The sequence below is a fragment of the Amblyomma maculatum genome, chromosome 9 (assembly GCF_055883805.1).
Source record: "Amblyomma maculatum isolate TAMU_Amacu chromosome 9, ASM5588380v1, whole genome shotgun sequence".
Lineage (NCBI taxonomy): Eukaryota > Metazoa > Arthropoda > Arachnida > Ixodida > Ixodidae > Amblyomma > Amblyomma maculatum.
The window spans coordinates 40,714,484-40,736,712 of NC_139352.1; the positions used below are offsets into that span (position 1 = coordinate 40,714,484).

The 22,229-nt window shown below is 44.4% G+C and overlaps 1 protein-coding gene across 2 annotated transcripts in view; it reads right to left on the minus strand.

Annotated features, from left to right (window-relative positions):
* LOC146178903 (uncharacterized) overlaps positions 1–19,339 on the minus strand; it is a 33,911-nt gene extending 14,572 nt beyond the window's left edge. The window contains exons 1-2 of one of the 2 annotated variants that reach the window (XM_084578647.1): positions 18,982–19,339; positions 10,203–10,343 (exon numbers count right to left, since the gene is read on the minus strand). In XM_084578647.1, the coding sequence (XP_084434773.1) occupies positions 10,203–10,296 (94 nt within the window). In that variant the 5' untranslated portion in view covers positions 10,297–10,343; positions 18,982–19,339. Of the gene's footprint in view, positions 1–10,202; positions 11,622–18,981 lie in introns of those variants that run through there. The other variant, XM_084578648.1, reaches the window with a different exon arrangement.
* Between the last annotated feature and the right edge of the window lie 2,890 nt (positions 19,340–22,229).

Genomic DNA, 22,229 nt, shown 5'->3' on the forward strand with positions numbered 1-22,229 from the left:
ATGATAATACTTTATTCTGTAGCAGCCCCCCTACCGCCCATGTTCAATGGTTCTGCGGGCGACGATTCCAAAGGATGACTGAACCTATTTGACCACGTGACTGCAATGAACAATTGGAATGTCACCATGAAACTGCCATACCACTTTTGACATTTTTAAGAGAAAGCTACTGAAGACAGGTTCGTGAGCATTGTACAAAAGGAGAGGGTGCACATTCAACAGCCGAATGAGTCTGCCACACTTCACTTTGAAGAAATTAAATGCCCCTTTAAGTGCACTGATCCTGAAATGACGAAGAACAAAGTAAAGCTGTTCATGCTAGGCATCAAGGAGGAACTGTTTGCTTGCCTTGGTTGCAACCCTTCCAAAACAGTAGCCGAACTTGTTTAAGAAGTGTCTATTACCCAAGCTTGGCAATATGATCACCTAGCCCAAATGACGCTGATGCAACTGGAATAAACGTCTTTGAGCAGAAGAAACCTGCGACAGGTTATTCTTGACCTCAACTACAAGAAACAGCACGGGCGCCTGCAATTACCAGTGCAGCTCACACGCTTGTCCATGGTGGAAAAATCCTCCAGGCATTGGAACTTTTTAAGGTGATGGCTCCCACACAAAAAAGCTTACGCAATTATCTATGGCAGCCATTGCACTGTCCCTCTTTGACATGAGACCCTCCAGGACTACTGATGTGAACAAGGTGTTCCTAAATGCTGCCTCTTGACACCCGCCCATCTAGACCACGAGGAACACTCAAGACCCAGTGTCACAGAATAGGCGGCATCCATTAGTTTGCCCATGTTGCATTTATACATATGTGGAATTGTTCTGTAAACCCCATATGTTTACGGGACCTGTATATGTGACCATCGGTCGGGCGCGCAAGAACGCGTACATGCACGTTGCCTTGGAACAGTATAGCTTCCTTTGTGTTAGGTCCAACTCTCTCCATGCTCGAGCAGAAGAGTATGTGCTGTCTGTGTCGTACGTTCCCCACTCAACTTCACCCCTACTACGTTCAAAGTATAGAGCTTCCTTTGTATATCCGTATATTCTTTTTTCCCTGGCAATGTGACCCCCAGAAGAACCGAAGTTGGGGGCATACGTGACTGTTTTTTTTATTGTGCGTTATGTTTTTCAAACTTAAGATGGTGGCCATGCAGTGCTAAAGTGTGGTGTGTCTACATGCGCCTTCCTCTGAGAGTGAACTACTTTGTGCGCTCTAAGTGTGTATTTTGTTTCGGACTCCGACCCTGTGCACAAGGCATCGTCGACAAGGGTTTAAAAAGGAGCCGCTGAGGCCCCAAAAGCAGTCCGCCCAGTTCGCTCCCGAAGAAGGAAACCCGAGCTGCAGCGTGCTCCAGGGGGATACCCGAGCGCTGCCGCTGGCACCGCATCCTCAGACCACAAGCTGCACCGGAAGGACCGTCGCCTTCGAGTGCCGCCCGTCTGCGTTGTCCCAATGATGGACTGCCGCCGCGTTCCCCGGTCAACTGTATGTTCAAAACTGCTCTGAACTTTCTTTCCCTTGCTGTTACTTGAATTGTTACTTCCATCCCGGTAAAGCATGACCCTGTACACATAATTCGGAGTATTCAATTTTGATTGTTTCTTCACTCGTGTCATTGCCTTTTAGAATGTTAATTGCTGCCCTCTAAATGTTTTGTGTATTCCTTGTTCTGAGCCTATAAACGTCTCTTATTGTTGTCGAAGTCACCGCGTCCTCGTCTCATTCTCCACGTTTGCTTACCGGCTATGCTGGGTATCGAACGACAACCCCCCTTTTTGCCAAGTCTCGGTGATGACCTCCGGTCATTACCGAGCACCTGACACCCAGCAAATGAAATGCCTGGAACACTTCCAACCCTCACCTGCTGTGGTTCCATTGTGGCAAGGCCTGCCATATTCTTTGTAACTTTCTGTACATACAAATGGCTGGCAAGGTTCTGCCATTGATGCCCCAAGGCCATGCCCCAGCCAACAATCACAAGATATCAATGACTACCTGCACATGGAAGAGTATGGTCTCTCCGGCCGTATGTTACGCTCTCCATTGGTATTCAGTGCACACTCTGCTTTGCCGAGCTGCAGCTATACTGTCACTTCATGAGAAAAGTCCCCTAGCCCACACAGCGAAAACTGAACATAGCAAACTTTGAAGGTGAGCTTGCTTCGTTATTAAATAATGAGGATGCTCCATTGATGCCAAACGATGAAGCTGCAACCGATACACCGAAGCTCCGTATCAAAAAATATCCGATAATGATGTGACAACCAGACTTTATATTGGCACTGCCAACCAGTGAAACGACAATGATGTGACCCAGCCGTGACCTCAGTACACAAACAAGTCAAGATCAGACATCAAGGCCAAGGTGCAATACGAGGACAAGAATAACTGACCTTGAGGTGGCTGTCTACGGCCACATTGTTAACGCCTTAGTGGATATAGGAGATACCCAACTCAAGACGGTAACAACCAATTGGGATGTCCCATTGATTCATTATGCTGTCAGGGCAAGGCATAATCAGCCAGAATAACAGTAAATTGACATACTTTATCTGCCAGCTTTGCGGTTCTGCTGGAGTGATTCTGTAACATGATTTGGAGTATGAAATATCTGAGTGAACACCGGGAAATCATCAACCTTCAAGTGATGCTCATCAAGATTCTAGTGGACAAAGCAATACCTGCTATGACAATTGATGCATCAGGTTGGTTTGAACAACCTCGATTAAGAATCGAGCTGTGGAATCCAGTTTCCCCTTCTGTCACCATGTGGCCAACCACCATCCCTTCGGGTATCGGGACAACACCGGCTGGGCGAAGAGGTAAATATCGCCCCAATAGAGGAAGCGGAAATAGCGATGGAACCAATAGCGAGACATCTATGTGGAGACCTGGACAGGGGCAAGGGCATCTGGATCCTGCTGGCAACGCAAGCGGTCATCCCTTGCCACCTCCCACCGCAGACACTAAAAAATGGAGAATGGAGCATCAATCTGTCAGGCACGGCCGTCTGTCTTTTTGGTTCCAGGCAGCAAAGCAACTGGTAAACACTGCCCGCATTTGTCACCTCCCGTGGCACACACTGAGGGACGGCTTTGCCCAAGAGTGCGGTGTGCATGGGAGATCTGTGCTGCCATTCTCAACACTTGCAAATATTTGTCGAGCCCTGCATTATCACTGATGAACATGCCCAACCTCTGTGCCAAAGCAACTACCATGTTTGCACGATTCTAACGCACACCTTCTTTTCGAGAAATAAGCATTTAAGGATACATGTGCATTACAATCAGACTCAGAACTGAAAAACCTCAAAACCTAAACTGAAATCTCAAAACTTAAAATGAACCAGCTCAATAAATCATGGCCAGCAACACTGCCATTGGTATCATCTGTATCAACAAGCCAGTGAGCTTCTAGTGAGGTGTTTGTTCAGCCGCTCAATTGTGTGCTTAAAAAAGCCCGAAAAGGATTACATGCGTGCAGCGTACAGCAACTGGCTCTGTAAGCAGGGCCTCACGTGGTCTTAAGAGAGCGATGCTCGCAGACACTGTTAGATGGATTCACGGCAGGTGGAAGGCCCCCCTATTGGCATTGGTCGTGTGTGCATTTAAAATATGTACAATTTCCAATGTCTTAGATGGTACTGAAGATGAACTTTTGTAGTCGGTGGACAGCAAGGAAGAGCTGTCTTCCGACTCTAACAGCGAGTAGCCTATGATGTCCAGGTCTCGCAGAACGTTTTCACCTTTCCAAAAAGTGTTATGAACGTGTGGACTGCCGGTTATACAATTATAGCGTACTAGAAAGTATTCTAGAGAAAGTACGCGGTTATTTTGACCATGTTCTAACGAATACTGTTCGCCGCGGTGATGTCCATGCTAATAGGCAGCCCAAGAATCGTCGGCCGTTTCGATATCGTTGGCAGCCCTATCACAGTAGCCATCACAGTGACCCCAACCTGCCCAAGCGACTTCGCGCTACGCGTGCAGTTGTGACGTAGCCTATCTTCCTTTCTTTGTTTTGTGGATGTGGTGCGCAACAAGTGATTGCATCGTATGTATTGAGCTGTGGTACTTTGCGAAGTGGTTGTTGCGTGAGTGTGTGTGTGCAACGTCTCCGGACTGGTCGGACAGCAAAATTGTTGCTGCTGTTGCACCTCCCCAAAGCAATGAGGATATTGAGAATGAAGACAGTTGCGATGACTTGGAAAGAGCCGATTCAGGCCCTACTGTGACGAAAGCCGCTCTGGCATTAACTGTTATGACAGCGTTCGCTGAGAAGATGGGTCTCGCCGATTTTGAGACGGCTGTTGACGACGCGCAACCGCCATGGCGGCAACTGAATATGACCGACCTCTGGTCGGCAGGATGGGAATAAAGTGCACATATTTACGTGTATTCACGGGAAATTACAGTGCCTGTCTTTTTCCCTTTTGGAGGGTGAGTAATGGCAAATTTGTTATAATCGGTTAAGGTGTACTGCCGGATAGTACGCATTTTTACGTATTTTGCATCCTCAGCAACCACATATTAACGGGGTTTCACTGTATGGTACTGCTCAACAACCGTGTATCCTTGATCCCGGATATATTGAACTCAAAGGAAATCGTGAAATAGTTCGATACATAGATAATTTGATATAACGGAACTTGCCAACAGATGAGCCTCTCTTCAAGACAATCGTGCAAACGTGGTGCACTCACGGTGCTCACTGCAGGTGCGGCAAATTGTGAGACGTGTTCACGCACACCCGCGCACCAAGCACCACCTTCCGGCGAGCATCAAAAAGGAAAAAGGCACACTGGGCGTGCCTTCACGTGCCATTTTGTGGGCCAAATATGTGGTGAGGACCGACCAAAGAGACCGAAGCTCGTGTCGCTCGCACACCAGAAATGCTCTTAGGGTTGGGGCTTGCATCAGAGCTTCAGTGGACGGTGCTTTAGGAGAAGGCATCACAGATCATAAGAGGTCTAATTCTAATAAGGGTATCTGTAAGTGCAATTACTTAATTGAAATTAGGCTTTAGGTGATTCCTGCATCACCTTCAGCAGCAAAGAAGGCCACGTGATAGCCACCACAAGCCTTAGGTCATCTAGGCTGGCTTCTCCGCATGACACAAGCGCACCGAGCATTGGCTTCCCCGCATGACAGCAATGTCGAAAAAAAGAAAGCTTGAGAAACTGACGGTCACATTCAAGCATACTCGACTGTTTATCTCGGACTATTTATCTTGTCACACTGTTCGAAGGAAAATGCCTTACAATATCGAATATCTGGTAAGAGAAAATAAAATGAAAAATTAAAATTAGTAAACATTGTGCATCTTGTTTATTTCAAAATTCACAGGGCATTTGTAAATAAAATGAAGCTATTGTACAGAAGCGTAAACCCTACTGAAAATCCAACATACATCTTGTACAGGACCCCGTATACTGTTCTTTTTGGATAGCATAGACCTTCGTAAAACCGGGTGGACCTGTCATGTCGCTGCTGAATACAGCAAGCTCTTATTAATCCAGATTACAAGGAACCAGAAAAAATTTCCTATTTAACTGAAAGCTCGAATTATTGAATAGGACAGAAAAGAGTGCCGAAAACCATTTGCATCAGTAATTCTACCTTATGAACACCTGCTTAATGGTTGTCTACATTTAACATGAAACTGAAGTAAGAAAGATGTTTTTCCCCCATTTCGCCAAATGCTTCCCTTTTCGCACACTGTCGGGAAGGCCGAAAGAGAAGGTCCTCCTTCACATAATGGCCCCTTCGCATTTTGAAGATGCTTCACTGCAGAGTAAATGTGATCAAACATTGTAGTGAAGCACACAATGCAGCAAATTCGAAAATTTTCCTTGTATTTGGAAATTTTTGAATATTCAAAACGTTCCGAACAAGAGTTTTTCGAATATGAATTGAATAACAAGCATATTCGATTCGTGTTGGAAATTGCGAATATTCGCAAACCTCTAACAAAAAGTGATTACAGCAGAGATGTTTGGAGAAGCAACTGTTGCAGAGACACGGTGCACCCTTCGAATTATCAAATGTCCACTGAATGGGTGTTCAATAAACGTTAACTGTGCTGCTATACTTTTGCATACATGAGATTTTCGGGGGGCTTTTCTGAGAGTTCAATACAAGCAACAATTCGATATATCCGAGTTCAATACCAGGATCGACTCCACGATAACGCCAGGCTGTCTGCAATCAAGTGGAGGAAACGCTTCTTGATGACATCCTTCCTCCACCGAAGAGCTCCTGAGTGGCACTAGTTGTTCTTGTGAAGAAGAGACACTTTTCACTTCTGCATCTATAACAGCCACTTGAACAATGTAACGAATAAGAACGTCAATATCCTCCCTCGCATCAACGACATATAGGACAGGCTCTGCAAAGCTAAGTACTTCTCATCCATGAACCTCAAGAGTGTCTACTGGCAAAGTGAGCTGGACAAAAGAGGTTGCGAGAAGACTTGTTCATCACAGCAGATGGCCCCTTCGAGATCAAGGTGATGCCATTTGACATTTACTGTGCACTATTAAGGGTTTGGTTCAGTTTAGTTAACCATCACAAAGCGACTCAGGCTATGAGAGACACTGTAGTGGAGTGCTCCGGAGTTTTTTGACCACCTGGGATTCTTTAACGTGAACTGACATTGCACAGTACACAGGTGGCTCGTTTTTCGCCTGCATTATAAACGGCCACAGCGGCCGGGATTTGATCCCGATTTGAGCCGAGTGCCCTAATCACTGAGCCACAATGGCGAGGTGCACCAATAATGTTCAAGCAAGTAGTGAATACTGCACTGGCAGGCTTGAAGTGGCAAATTTGTCTGGCACATTTATATGAAGTCCTTTTCTTCACTCTCAATTTAAGGTCCACCTGCAAAGGCTTCGGACAGTGCAGGATACAATCAAATCGTCAGGGCTAACTTTCAAACTGACAAGTGCCACTTCATCTGCGAGGATCTGTTCTTCCTAGCTCATAACGCAAGAAGGAAGGAACTCAGACTTGCAGAAAAAGCTGTGATCGTACTGTTTCCACAGCCTGCTGACAACAAAGCTGTGCTCAGATTCTTAGGACGGTGCCTGTATTACCCACCATTTGTTTGGGACTTTTCACACACTGCACTCTGGTCCAGATTACAAGAGCAGACGTGTCATTTAAATGGGAAGCAGCACAAATGGAAGCCTCTAAGGAGCATGAGCGCAGCTTACAGTCCTAACTTGTCCTCGGGCACTTTCATAAAAAAATGCTGAGACATAAATTCATACTAATTGAACGAGTAAAACAGCATGAAAAAGACGGGACATACGAAACACAGGCACAAACAAGGCGCCTTGTTTGTGAGTGCATAGGCCTACACTGCTCATGCTTCAGTATGAATTTATGTAATACACTCTGAAGGGCTAGTTCAGTTCAGTTCAGTTCAATCGTTCAGTCGTGTCCGACTCTTCGTGACCCTATGGACCATGTCACGCCATGCTTTCCGGTCTCTCACTATCTTCCTAACATCACATAACTTCATCTGCAGTGCCTCGAGAATGCCATCTAACCATCGCGTTCGCTGCCTACCCCTTCTCCGGCGACCCTCAACCTTTCCCAACATCAAATCTTTCTCCAGCGACTCCTCTCTTCTCATCAGACGACCAAAGTAGCTGAGCTTCAACTTTAGAATTTGACCCTCCAATGAGCAGTCAGGGTTTATGGTCGACAATATCGAGTGATCTGATCTTCTGGCAGTCCAAGGAACTCTCAAGAGTCTTCGCCAGCACCACAACTCAAACGTGTCAATTCTTGGGCGGTCAGCCTTTTACACAGTCCAACTCTCGCATCCATACATCACAACTGGAAAGACCATAGCACGAGTTATACGGATCTTGGTTGGCAGACTAATGTCTCTGCTCTTTACTAGGCGGTCAAGGCTAACCATTGCTCTCTTTCCCAGAAGCAGGCGTCTCCTAATTTCATGGCTGCAGTCTCCTTCCGAGGTAATCTTGGAGCCCAAAAAGAGCAAATCTGTCACAGCTTCCACTTCTTGTCCATTGATGCTCCAGGACTTGATAGGGCAAGACGCCATGATCTTTGTCTTTTTAATGTTCAGTTTAAGTCCAAACTTCTCACTCTCTTCTTGTACGCGCATCAGAAGTCTCTTGAGTTCCACTTCACTTTCTGCCATTAAAGTGGTATCATCCGCATATCTAAGGTTGTTGATACCTTTTCCAGCAATCTTCACTCCAGCTGAAGACTCGTCCAGACCGGCTTTCCTCATGATGCACTCTGCATATAGGTTAAATAGAAAGGGCGACAGTATGCAGCCTTGCCTCACTCCTTTCTCAATCAGAAACCAATTAGTAAGACCATGCTCAGTTCTGACTGTGGCCTCTTGTCCTTCATACAGGTTCCTGAGGAGACAGATGAGGTGAATCGGAACTCCCATCTCTTGGAGAGCTTGCCACAATCTGCTGTGATAGTTGGTTCATACTAATTGAACGAGTAAAACTGCGCGAAAAAGACGGAACGTAAGAAACACACAGGCACAAACAAGGCGCCTTGTTTATGCCTGTGTGTTTCTTACATCCAGTCTTTTTCGCGCAGTTTTACTCGTTCAATTAGTATGAACCAACTAGCCCTTCAGAGTGTATTACATAAATTCATACTAACACATGAGCAGTGTAGGCCTAGGCCCTCTCCTCATTCAGCAAAGTGACGGACTGGCGAAAGTTATTACATATGTTAGCCCCATGTTTTTCAAATTAGGGTCCGCAAAGTGATTTTCGAAGTCCCTGAAGCCCATTTCCACACACACACACAAAAAAAATTTACAGCCGATTTGCATAGCTAATCAAATGCGAAGTAGGTAAGTAGGCCTGCTTACGCTGCAGTACCAGACGGAGCGCCTTTATCGATAGCGACGCTAATCAAAAGCATGTCGCAGCCAGTGTCCTGAGCTTTCTTCCCACCACATCGAGTGGTTCTTACCACCGAGCGGACCAGCGAACGGCCCGGAACGACGTTGATGGAGCACCATGCATACATGTCTGCTCTCTGTGAAGCCCGTGGAGCAACTAATGCTAGAGAATCTGAATTTGAGGGTCTGTGAGCGACACACGGCTACTCAGTACGGAGTAACACACCCGGTGACAGCAGCGATTGTGATATGCACCCCTCTCTCATTGGCTGCAGCTGTGAGGCCACTGCACCTTTTCGTCGGCACAACATCGAAAATGCGGCACAATACCACCTAGGCTAGCAGCGTCGCCACCGTTTGCTCAGTAAGCCTCAAGCTCACGAAGAGAGACAGCAGGAATCGGACCGTTACCAGCGAAATCCGGGACTGTGACCAGAAGTGCTACGCACTAAAAAAAAGCAGATCACGCTATACCTCTGGCCTGGCTAGACACAGTTTTGCATGGTAAAAGCACGAAGGTCAAAAGCAGACTTTAGCTCCTCAAATCAAAAGAAATGCAAGAGGAGTGTGGAAGCGGAGACCACGCATGATAGAGAGCCGCTTGTTGATGACGACATCGGTGAGACTCGAGCTCTGGCTGCATTGCAGGATGAGGCTAAAATACAAAGCGCCTTGGGCGTCTGACGAGTGAGCGTTCGTGTTTGAAGTCGAATCCTTTCTAGTGGCATGCATAGCAGTGCCAATTGCACTGCTTCTTCCCCATGTTCTTTGCAGGCTATCGCATACTAGGTTATCAATTACATAATTTTTAGAGCCCAGTTTAGCTTTGGCTTAATTCATATTCCGCTACCTGCTCCTGCTCCCTGAACTGCGGCAGCAGTCCGCATAAGATTACCTCCTCTCCTTTCGGTTTCAAAGCAATGCAATGTAAAGATCAAGCAGCAACAACGCATTCTTAATTATTTTAAATCAAAGGTAACCCTAGCACACCTGCTGGTTACCTTTTGCAAAAGCGGGCCTCCAAGGCTGTGAGAGTGATGCCAAATGCGTTACTTATAAATCAAAGGCATCTTACTTCACGCACAAAGAGAACAAGTTAAACTACTGCTTAATGGGAAGATGCATATGTTGCATTTAAGACAGCCTGCACTGCAAAACAGCTATACGTCTCAAAATTAAAGCTGTAGCACACCCGCACGCACAATCATTTTTCTGCTCTCTTGACTTATTTCGGTATGTTGGTTGACGAACTAGTGGAAACAACACCCTTCGAAACGCTTACCCATATCGGGAGTATTCAAGCTCATCGTGCTGATGAGAGGCTCCGGACGAAGGACATCCTGCCCTCCCAGGTCAGCACAGGGCCACAGCTCCATGCTACGAAGTGCTGACCGGTCTTGGGCTGCTGGTTCCAGGCCCAACCCTTTTTGGAATCGAAATATGACTGTTTAGATATAAAGATCATAACAGCCTGCAAAATTTATGCTAAACATGAATGCTATACAGTATTCATGTGTATTATAAGAAAAAAGATGCCTCTGAGCTTTATCTACACACTGAATAATATACCTACGGCTGAAGCAAAGAAAGACAAGTATTTAGGCATTATAATTAATAACCAGCTAACACGGAATGATCACATTTGCTCTATAACTTCATCTGCAGTGAAAAAAGTGAGTTTTTTAAGACACAATTTAAAAGATGCGCCAATCAGAGTAAAAAAAACAGCTTATAAATCAATTATACGGACAAAGCTCGAGTACACCAGAGTGGTGTGGGACTCTCTCACAACAAAAGACATCGCGCTGGTAGAAAACGTTCAAGGACGAGCTGTATGCTTTATCTATAATAAATACCAAAATTCTGATTCTCCACTGCTCCTTACAATAACCAACCAATTAAAACAGCTCTGTACACAACGAAAGATAACAAGATTAGAATTTTTACACTCCTCAATGCATGGAAGCTTTCTGATTGTGGCATCACTTTATTTCATACCTTAACTACAAAAACAAGACACAGACACAGCTTTAGCTTGACTTCCAATTTTGCCAGAACACATCCATAAATTCTAGTTTTTTTCCACAAACTATCAGTGATTGGAATTCACTGCGAGAGGAGGTTTTTACCCACAAAAATGCCACTGACAATATTTTTGACCATTATGAGTGTTCTCAACCAGCTATATTTTGCAATATTCTTGGGAAGGATATAATCAAAATGGCTTATATCTCTAGCAATTCATGCTTGAAGGTTATCTGTATTAGTGCTATGTGTGGATGACATATAGAAGTGTCCTTTCTTCTTTAATTTTGCCCATCCTACTTGGGCCAAAAATGTCTGTAGTATCAGTAAATAAATAAAATAAATAAGAAAGGCAACAGTGCATAAAAAGGTGTGCCAAAAAGTGACAACAATATGTCAGTATTGAGAAAAACTGCACTAAATGGAAAAGTTAATGCAGGTATTTGACATTTTTTTGCCACATAAGTAATACACAGCTACATAATATAGACAGTCATATTTTCAGCATATTCGAAAAACGAATGCACTCTTTATTTTTCAGCCCAAAAGTGCCAATAACCAGATATAGCAATTAAAACCATAGCCAGAAATTTATATTACTTAGCTTTAAACATTTACGAGTTAAAGATGATGACTCTGCCTGAAGGACCTATTACTGGAGCGGTCGCCTATGCACAGAATACCATATACCCCCCCCCCCCCCCCCCCCCCCTGCTATAAAGCCAACGAGCAGCGACAGTAATTCTACTGCCACAGAGCACATCCCACACTCAACAAGAAACACATGACCTGTTAGACTGCTAAGTAGGCTGTACACAATGTCTGCGCTAGTAGTTAAGCTTTCGCTAACAAATGACTTGTCCGTTCTGTCCTTAGCAATCATACAAGAACTGGATGCGGATCATGAACAGAGTACAATTCATAACACTGAGCTATCAACTCATTTCTGGATGAGGTGTAATTCATGGTACACCTTGAACCAAGGTAGACTAAACTATGTGGACCATTGCGAACCACTTGCGAAAAACAGAAATCAGTCACTGCACTCTAAAATCAGCGGGTTGCGGTCAGTGGGCAACTGAGATGACTTATGTGTTGGAACACCAACATAATGCTATGGTAGAATCACTTTAGGCCGTTCGAGGGTAGGCAGAAGCAATTCCTCTGTTTCACATTAACCTTCAAACTTAGTTCGGTAAAGGACCAGATAATGTTAAAACATTTAGTTTCAATTCAAGGGGTGTTTTCTATGTCAAATGACTAATGAAATGGCAGTCTTCACATTTGCCTTTGAGTGATCTAACAGTTGACAAAATGCATTACAAGCAAGTGCAATGCAAGTACAAAAATACAAAGCCTTTAAGATGTTTCTTCAGATTGTGCGACATTTGGTGCGTTGCACGCTTTCCTTACCAGTCTGCCAGTGAATGCTACTCAGTTTCAGAAAAGTGGAAAGGAGGGATACAAAAAAGGCACACTCTAAATACTGGTCAGGCATGAAAGAACATTAGCCGCCACTATCAAAAAGCCCCACAAAATTAATTACCTTGTTAGAGTAAAAAAAAAGCAACTAACGGACAAAAAGGAAGTCAGGACAAAAAGAATGATGCATGTTGTAAAGAAAGCAATGTTCCAAGAAATACAGTCAGCATCACAATCTACAGCATAATCTCACTCTGAACTTCAGTTAGCAGGCTACAGCTCAATAAATGTGCATGTCACGAACAGTCCCGTCTTTTCACTTCGATGAGAAGAATTTTACTGGTTTTCCGCAACATGTTGACACCTTTTTTCTAACATAGCTTACATAAAATATAAATAATCTACCAAAGGAGAAATCTAATCGTCCACACCCAAAGACCCTATACTCCAATGATTCAACAACAGATCCTGCTCGAACTCGGTAGGCCCAGAAGGCTGCTGCATCATAAGAACAAAACCAATGAGCTGTGTCATCTGGAAAAATAAGAACAAGGGAACTTTAAGACACGTGCTGAGTGTTTACAAAAAAAAAAACAGACATGCTGACAAAACGCTCTACGAAATTTCATGCACCTCGCAAAACAATGTGTTAAAAAATGCATGCATGCAATAATTGCCAAAGTGAAAGAGCCATGTAATCAGCAGTCAGCCCCGAGAACCAATGATTAAGGTGATCTGTAACTCTCTACTGTTAGAGCCTGTTGTTTCCTTTAATTTATAACATGAAATTTATGCACAAAAATGCAAATTAATCTATTTCACTCTTAACAATGAAACAGTATGGGCCACGTGTTCTGCATGTCAGTGAAACATACGCATTTCTGAGCTGCCTCAGGAAGTAAATTTCTTACCTTTCCGCTACTACCACAAAATGTCATACAAGCCTTAGAATAGCAGTTCTTCCCAGAAATTTTAACAGGCTTACTAGTTACCCTGCGATGAAAATTCCTCGGATAACCCCCCGCAATGGCAAGAATAAAATTATTTACAAAATTTGGCACTAAAAACAACAAAAAGCAATTGCACTCTAACTTTCTACATTGTGACAAAGATCAACGCTTTGCATGTCATTTGCATACCAACATGCCATTCGCAACATGAACCGGAGGCCATAAAATCCTCCCTTCACATAAATTTTGAAGTGCCCTTGCTGTTCAGGTATTTTTTTTTTTACCTCACTAAATGGTCCGTGTTTATTTTAAACATGAAGCAATCAACTGACGTCCTTTTCTACTGTCTGGTGCTGCACCAAGTAAACAAATGCTCCATGGGAGATCTCATCCTAATACACATACACACACTCTTCACAGTCTTACAGGTGTTCAAAGCATTGTCTTTCGTATGTTGATGAAAATCCCGCAGCTTCTAAAATGCACCTCTAGGCCATCCATAGAAGCATCTAGAACGCTTTTAGCACATTGCAAAAAAGACAGGCAGTTTTTTTTTTTTTTGCTACAGTCTACAAATTTTTTCCCCTCCTCTGTTTGCAGGTAATTTTACTCTACTTTGAAATATGTCAGTAACATGAAGATAGCTGGATGCACAAGGCATATGTTTGTGTTTTTGCCTGTCTTTCACACAAAGTAAATCATGTAGGTTTTAAAAATTTCTAACATTCAAGAGTTAGAAGAGGAGGTGTCATCTTTTCTCCAGACAAGAATGACAGCCGTTTAAAAGCGTCATCTTTGTCTGCTCAGGAAACAAGACGCCTGATAGTCTGAGAAGGTGAATACCCGACGCAAGCATCAGCAGCTCGCGATTTTAAATTCGGCTTGAAGGGATGACAAGGTGAAAGAATAAATGGGGAAGAAATTAAAGAAATAATATCTGATGACACACTGTTCCAAAGCTGCTTATAGATATTTGCAAGCCCAGCTTGAGAATAGCCCTCATGATGCAGATGGGTATTAGTGATTACAAATATATCGACATGCAACTAGAACAAAAAGGATAGAAATGTTTTTATTGTTCTGTTTTCAAAAATCAATACTGATCTAGTTTTGTGCAACATGCAAGCTGCTCGCCACTACAAAAAAGTATGAATGGCAATTTGCATCAATATGTCTATACCAATGAACTACGCATGAGGCCTCATCAGATACCTACAGCAAGCCAAGAGACGTCAAGTAAGAATTGGCATGAGATTCGTGCCGTAAATAAAGCACCAGGCACAAATTCAAGCTAGCTACTCAATGTAATATCACAAGTCATTTCTGTAGAGTGGATGACAACATCCATAACGGGAATAGAAGTTGGCCAGACAGAGATCTTTCTATATTACATGTGCAAATAACCTCTGAAAGATACAACAGTTAATATATTTTTTTTTTGCACAAGCCAAAAATCATACTTTTCCCCAACTGTGTGCGCTAGCTACATTAGCTTTCAATTTACAGGATGCACCCGATTGCAGCTGCTGGATATGTACTAGTTGCAGCCAAACTCAAAGCAGAGACAGCATGGCGCAAGCTATGTCTGGCAATGATTTAGAACCTGGCTGCACTGATAACAAACTGCATGCAATCTTTTCAGTAGGTTTCGAACCAATCCCAAGGCAAAGAGATCAGCTTTGGCGGACACTGCTTCAAACCACTGTGCAATTTCGGTGGCTGGTTTCTTCATGTGCTAAGCTGCCAAAAGTTCAGGCCACGCTTCGGATTTTGTCGCCTTCACCGTCTTCACCTCCTTTCACAAAGTAGCTCGAAAGACCTAAACTAGGCCTTTTTCCTCCGAATAAAGAACTAAAACACCAGCTAAAACTTAGCTAAACATGGCAAAATGTGCCAAAACAAATGTAAACGAGTGATAACTAATGCTTCTGCCATGTAGATCCTTGCAAGTAACAACCAATGAGAATGCAAAGTGCTCATGTGCTGAGTGATCTTGGTGCATATTAAAGATCCTAATACGGTCTAAATCGTCTAGAGCCCTTTACTATGGCCCCGTCCAGAGCATGAGTAGCTTCGGGACGTTAAACCCATATAAACCCATATATATATATTGATTAAATAGTCATTATGAGTTATTTATGGGCCCAAATTAATCCCTCAGTGAGAAACGCATTCCTTATTAATGGCGATGTAGCAAGAAACAATTTAGAGTGTGTTACAAAGATGAACAGAACTAAACTAATGACAGCAATCATGCTTGGATTCCAATGCAATGCACTGTTTACTGTCCACAAAAGCTTGATTCCAGTAGCAGCAAGGATACAAAATATTTAACGATCCTAAATTTCTCCTTGTTAGTGATTTATACATAATACTGAACCGGGAATAAATACCTCAGTGCTTTTATGTGACCTCTGTGATAGGTCCTCGCAAAAACGAAATATTCTGTAATTTTAAAAGTGACAAAAAATGTATGCATGGCAAATCATTTACAACCTTTTCCTTACGTAACACTTATGCTTGGGCAACAGACTTGTAATGATTGTAAAGTAAACAAACTGTAAGGCAAAGACTGCACGAGGAAAAAGGCAGAAAAACCCAGAGATAAAAACACAACTGGTTGATAAAAGGTGCTACTCTATGAGAAAACACTGAGCACATTGATAGATCACTGTTTAACTATCTGCAGCCTTAAAACGACGAAGATTTTAACCCAGTTGCTAGCAAGCAAACTTATCTTCAACCAGTGAGAAATAGCGGATTAGCACTTACAAGCCTGTAACATTGCAAATGTGTGGACGGGATAATGAAGCAAGTGGGAACACTAATGGGTAGCAATAATCCTCGTTTTTCAGCTACCTGTCATGCATTCGGAAACAATAATATAAATATCATATGGCACAGGAAAGCACGCTGGTACAAAAAAACTAAACTGACACAAGCAACCCCATCAGGAAACAAATTTGATTGTAATTATACCTAACCTTGACAACTGCTACTTCATAAAACACTGCTTGTTTACTATTGCTGCGGCAAAATGCAAACCCATCATGTTTTGCAGCCCAATCCTTTGAGAAGCCTCCCAAACACACTGTAGTATGCAACAATAATAAAATACACCTTGCAGATTATGCAAATTCTCACTTCTAATGCCACAAGTTTAGGCTTGCACAACAAAGTACAGCACATTTTAGCGCGAACGCCAAAAAACAAGTCAAGTGGGCGGTTCGCGTTCGTGTCCCTCCTTCCGTCCTCGTCCTTTTGCGCTACCTTTTATTCTAAGGTTGCTAATTCTTCGCTGGATATTCAAACAGAGCAAACACATGCAGACCATCATTCTGCAATGTGATATGGTCTGAGAGCTCCAACCAGAAGAGACAAGCATTGAAACAAGAGAGTACCCCTGAAATTTTTTGACAAAGCGCACTACAAAAAAAGAACAAGCGTCTGCTATGTTTTAACATTTTCATGAATATAGTCTGGCACACACCAGGCATTACACACGGGTTGGAAGCATGAACCTCTTTAGTAAACATTACTGTAAAACATTAAACATGACCCTGACCAATCTCCTAGCGAATAGCAGTTGGGAAACCCTTACAAGACTCTCGCATTCTGGGACTGCATGCACGTTCCAGCCACATTTACCCAGACTCTTTCCCAAACATCCGCTTGAAATATGCCTGCTTAGGGCCAGCACTAACTGCTGCCCTGACCACGAGAGTTAAGTGACAAGGACAATAACAATGGGGTGGAGTGGAGTGTATTTGGAAGAGACTTGCCGGTCGTGAACTGCAGTTTACCAGTATCGCTCACGAGAGAAGTATAAAACTGTTGCATCTTGCCAATACTCGCCTATGGAGCAGAAACCAGGAGGCTTGAAATTAATTAATAATAAGAGACTTGAAATTAATTAGATGATATGACAGCAAGCATTGGAAAGGTAAATTATAAGGCTAACACTAAAGTCCCATATACATGGACAAGTCAGGGTCAAGTCAGCGTCGAGTAAGCGAGGTCACCATTACTAGACCCAGTCGGTGTCTACATAAACTCACTTTCCAGCGAGTAAGTATTGCAGCGGCGCATAGCGCCGAGATGCGAAGTTATTGTGTAAGTTTCTTGCTCGTATTTGATTTGTTCCCTTTTACTATTTTTTATCGTTGATGAGGGCTAAAAAAGCATTCAACTTAGCTGAAGCTCCTCGCTGCTCCGGAGGCTTTTCGATCTCAGAATTCCCCATAACTCGACTCCCCGACTTGACAGCATCTACATGCTTTTAGTCAAGCGGGTCAAGCGAGTTAACCTATCCCTTGCAAGCGAATTAACTCGACCCGCTCCGCCGCCTATTTTACTCGACCCAACTGAGTATACATGAACCTGAGCTACTTTGTTACTCGACAGGCTTACTCAACTCGACTCTGTCGAATTCTTGTATACAGGGCTTAAGAGAGCAGAGTGGGTCTGGAAATAATGCAACTTAACCATACAAGTGTCTGAATCTTTAGCAATGCTTGCAGATTGCCTTCGACTACTGACGGTGACTCACGAGCGCCTGGCCGACGGTCACATTAAGTTCGTAGATTTGGGACCATACTTCGGCTCTCAACAAGTTTGCTGGGCCTGTAAGTTCCCGGCTCACAGGCCCAGAAGAACAAATGCAAAGCCAAGATATGTGATGGGCTCTTAAGGTAACGCAGTGAGTTCCAAGGAGGGTAAGCATAGCAGAAGGTGACAACTATCCAGATGGACGGATGAGGTTAGAAAATTTGCAAGGGTCAAGTGGACGCAGCTGGCACAAGACTGGGTTAATTGAAGAGATAAGGGAGGGGCCTTTGCCCTGCAGTGGTACAGTCAGGTCGATGATGATAATAATGATAATAACAACTCTGATTCTTTCCAGTAGAAATTGCAGAAAATTGAAAATGCACACAGTTCCTGCAGCAACAGGATCTCTCACTAACACTTCTGTTTGACTATGCCTGAAGTGCACAGTTTTCCTGTATTGTGCACTTGGTCAATGCAAGTCAATAACCTCGCTGAACTGATGCAATAATGTCCTGTAAACTATCTAGCCCTTAGAAGGCTGCGAATAACCCTACAGTGGACAACGGCTGCCCCAGATGGTTTCCAATATAACAGCCGAAATTCTTGGCCTCTGACTTGGTTGAATTCCGCAGTCAAACATGCACCGCCCCACCAACACATGCACTATTATGGGCAAGACATAAAGGTACTGCTGCTGTCTTCGTGCCAAGATTATATGCTGGGCATTGGTACCTGCTTTGCAATATGATCTTTGAAGTTTCACTTTAGGTTTATCACATCTGTACGTGACTGGCATCCTCTTGAAAGGACATTACACGCACAAGGGAAAAAGTGATAAGCACTGAAAGTTCACATCACAGACACTGCCAAGGGTGGGAGACATTCTGCGTGACGCTTTCATATAAAGGCGAGGCAAAAGCCTACATATACAATTAGCCGCACTTCGCAGTGACGATAACGAACGCCCAGAGAGAGCAGACATACAAAACGCACACGACTGTGTCAAGGTAACACTCGGTACGCTTGTCATTGAACTGCGAGCGCCGCTGACGATTCCGGCCAGGTGGACTGGGTGGACTTGGTTGCAAGACACTCCTGTAACGTCCCGGCACTTACCTCACGAAATTCCTGCTCTGCGCGTGAACACAATGACGATATTCATCTAATTTTGCAGAACGTGACGCTGTAGAAAACAAAGCGGACATAACAGTCGGGCCCGGAATCAATTGATGACCTGCTCCAGCGACGATTCGCCGACTGTCGAGGGTCACTGCAAGAATGCGACGCCACCACTGCTCTTTCGTACGCACTCGTCGCTTAACATTTTAACCATCTGTCAGGACGCATGAATGTGAATGTCACATAAACAACACGGTGCGTAGGCTGCACTACGGTGGCTGCTCTCTGCGAGCACGTCGGGCGATGGGCCTTGCATCGTGCGCTGCCAATCTGCTAGCGTTGGGGCTGGCTGCTGGCTGCATGGCTGGCCAATGAGCACTGGACGGAAACAAGGAGGCGGATGTTTGAAGCGTGACGTCTAGACCATCTAGCACCTCCCAACAGAACCACAGAACCACGGAACGTTGGGACATTGGCACCGAGTTGGCACCTCCCAACGTTGCCGCGGTGTTTTTTTGTTGTTTGTTTGTTTGTTTTTTTGTTTTTTTTTATAGATTCAATTTTTTTATGATTTGTTTTTCAAATTAATTTTAGAAGTATTAAAAAAGAATAGAAAGAAGGAAAACGAAACCGAAAGTAGATTTTGTTTTACCGAAAGCTCCTCATTTGTTTTACTAGGTGTTTGTATCGTTTTTTATTTTTTTAAATTAATTATTCGACGAACAAGTTACTGACATATATAGATCCGAGCAGATTGCGACAGCAAACCGACGAGGACTACGAGAGGACGAGAGCGAGGCCAAGGTGGTTAGCGAGGCTGAAGAGAGTTGAGCAAAGCATTCTGCTTTGTGGTATTCCGTGCAAACTTCGATGTTGTTTCATCTTCAGAACTTCACTGGGATGCAGTGCCCTAACTGAGATAACAGTAATAACAGCTTACCCAGCTGAACACGTGACTTGCGATCTCAGCAGCTTAGGTTGGTTCATAGGAAGGGAAAGGCGCAGTATCTGTCACACTTGCTCTGTGGACACCTGAACCGCGCCGTAAGGGAAGGGATGAGGGTGGGAGTGAAGGTGGATAGAGAGAAAGGGGGGCCGTAGTGGAGGGCTACGGAGTAATTTCGACCACCTGGGGATCTTTAGCGTGCGCTGACATCGCACAGCACACGGACGCCACTTCGTTTCGCCTCCATCGAAACGCAGCCGCCGAGGCCGGGATTCGATCCCGGGAACTCCGGCACAGTGGTCGGGCGTCTTACCACTGCACCACCCCGGCGGGGCGTCTCAGCAGCTTAATAATAATAATAATAATTGGTTCACAGGAAGGGAAAGGCGCAGTATCTGTCACACTTGCTATGTGGACACCTGAACCGCGCCGTAAGGGAAGGGATGAAGGTAGGAGTGAAAGTGAAAAGAAAGAAAGGGGAGCCGTAGTGGAGGGCTACGGAGTAATTTCGACCACCTGGGGATCTTTAGCGTGCGCTGACATCGCACAGCACACGGACGCCACTTCGTTTCGCCTCCTTCGAAACGCAGCCGATGGAGGCGAAACGAAGTGACGTCCGTGTGCTGTGCGATGTCAGCAGCTTGCATCAATACATTTCGGAAATGAGCGCACACGGACGACAGCGCGTGTGTGTGTGTGTGTGTGTGTGTGTGTGTGTGTGTGTGTGTGTGTGCGCGTGTGTGTGTGTGTGTGTGTGTGTGTGTGTGTGTGTGTGTGTGTGTGTGTGTGTGTGTGTGTGTGTGTGTGTGTGTGTGTGTGTGTGTGTGTGTGTGTGTGTGTGTGTGTGTGTGTGTGTGTGTGTGTGTGTGTGTGTGTGTGTGTGTGTGTGTGTGTGTGTGTGTGTGTGTGTGTGGAGTAATATGTTCTTGATAGCACCAGTACACAGCCCCAAGCATAGACAGAGAGGTCGCAGCTCTTCAATATCAAACAAATGTACTTATTGTAAATGTTAGGGTGAACCTCAATACAGCACAAATATCTATAGGTTCACTTCGAATGAAGACGACGACATTGCTGGTTTGTTGCGTGTTGGCAATGAAAGTGATATTTAAAAGCTTTTGGTAGATTCGGCTCACAAATAGATAGAGCGAAGTGAGTTTGCTAGATATAGAGCAAATATCTGAAATCCGGGACGGGAGTCCTCGGGTATTTCATTGAAAAATTAAAGCTTGCATGACTTGAAAAGATACGGCCTGCTGAGTCAAGGTGCCTTCTACTGAGAGCCGAAAGGACTGTATGTAGCGCGTCCAGCATTCATTGCTGGTGTGTGCTGCTGGCTATCGTAGGATGCAAAAAAGTGCACGCATGACAATTCATCAATGACATGAGCATTGCGATTAATTGCATATCTTTGTTACAGTTTTATTAGTGTAGAAGGTATTGCGAATTTGGAGTGCGGCAACATTCTTGATCCAATGGACATATACAAGGCCTCGGTAGTGGAGGCCAAGTTTTATGGGGTGAACATGTCCACAGTCACCAGACATTGGGCTCACTTGATTTAGTACGCTTGATGGTGGAGGCGGACGAGTTGCAGTGTCATTTGGGGCTTTCGTTTCAAAGGTCATTTTTTTGCTTTGACGACCTCCGGAAGCACGAACGAAGTGTCGTCGCACTTTTGCAGCAGCTTCATTGTGCGTAAAATTGTCCCGCAGCTTTTGCTTCTGTATCGCCCGCACGGTCTTCAGACAGGGGCAGTCTCTACAGAGTCGTAAGGTCCATGGCAGTTGGCGCACTTCCAGATAGTCGTGTGGAAAATGTCAACGCTGTGTTACTCGGATAATCTCAGGCACACGATGGAGTTGTTGCACACAGTCCTCACGAGATTGATCTTCATGCACTTCCTGCACTGTAAATGCTCAAGCACAAAAATTCGAACTGAGTGTCGAAAGTGCCTAACCTCCACGCACAATGGCATGCAGTCATTCTTGATCAGCTTTATCCATGTAGAACTTCTTTATTGACATGTATTGGTCGCCGACGTGATTAGAAATCGGCGTCACAGATGGCGACGACAGCGTGGCAAATTAATTCAGCGGTAGTTTCGCTACCTTGAACAGTAAAAGGGCGTACGCTAATATTGCCGAGTTTTTTCATGCCGGTCAAACTGCCTGGTGCGCTTCCGTGAACGACATTCTTAAACGGGTTATGCTCACGTTATTAATCGTCCAATGGTTGCTATGGCACAAACAACACTGTATATACCGGACCATTTCTGCACCGTGATGATCGTTGACGA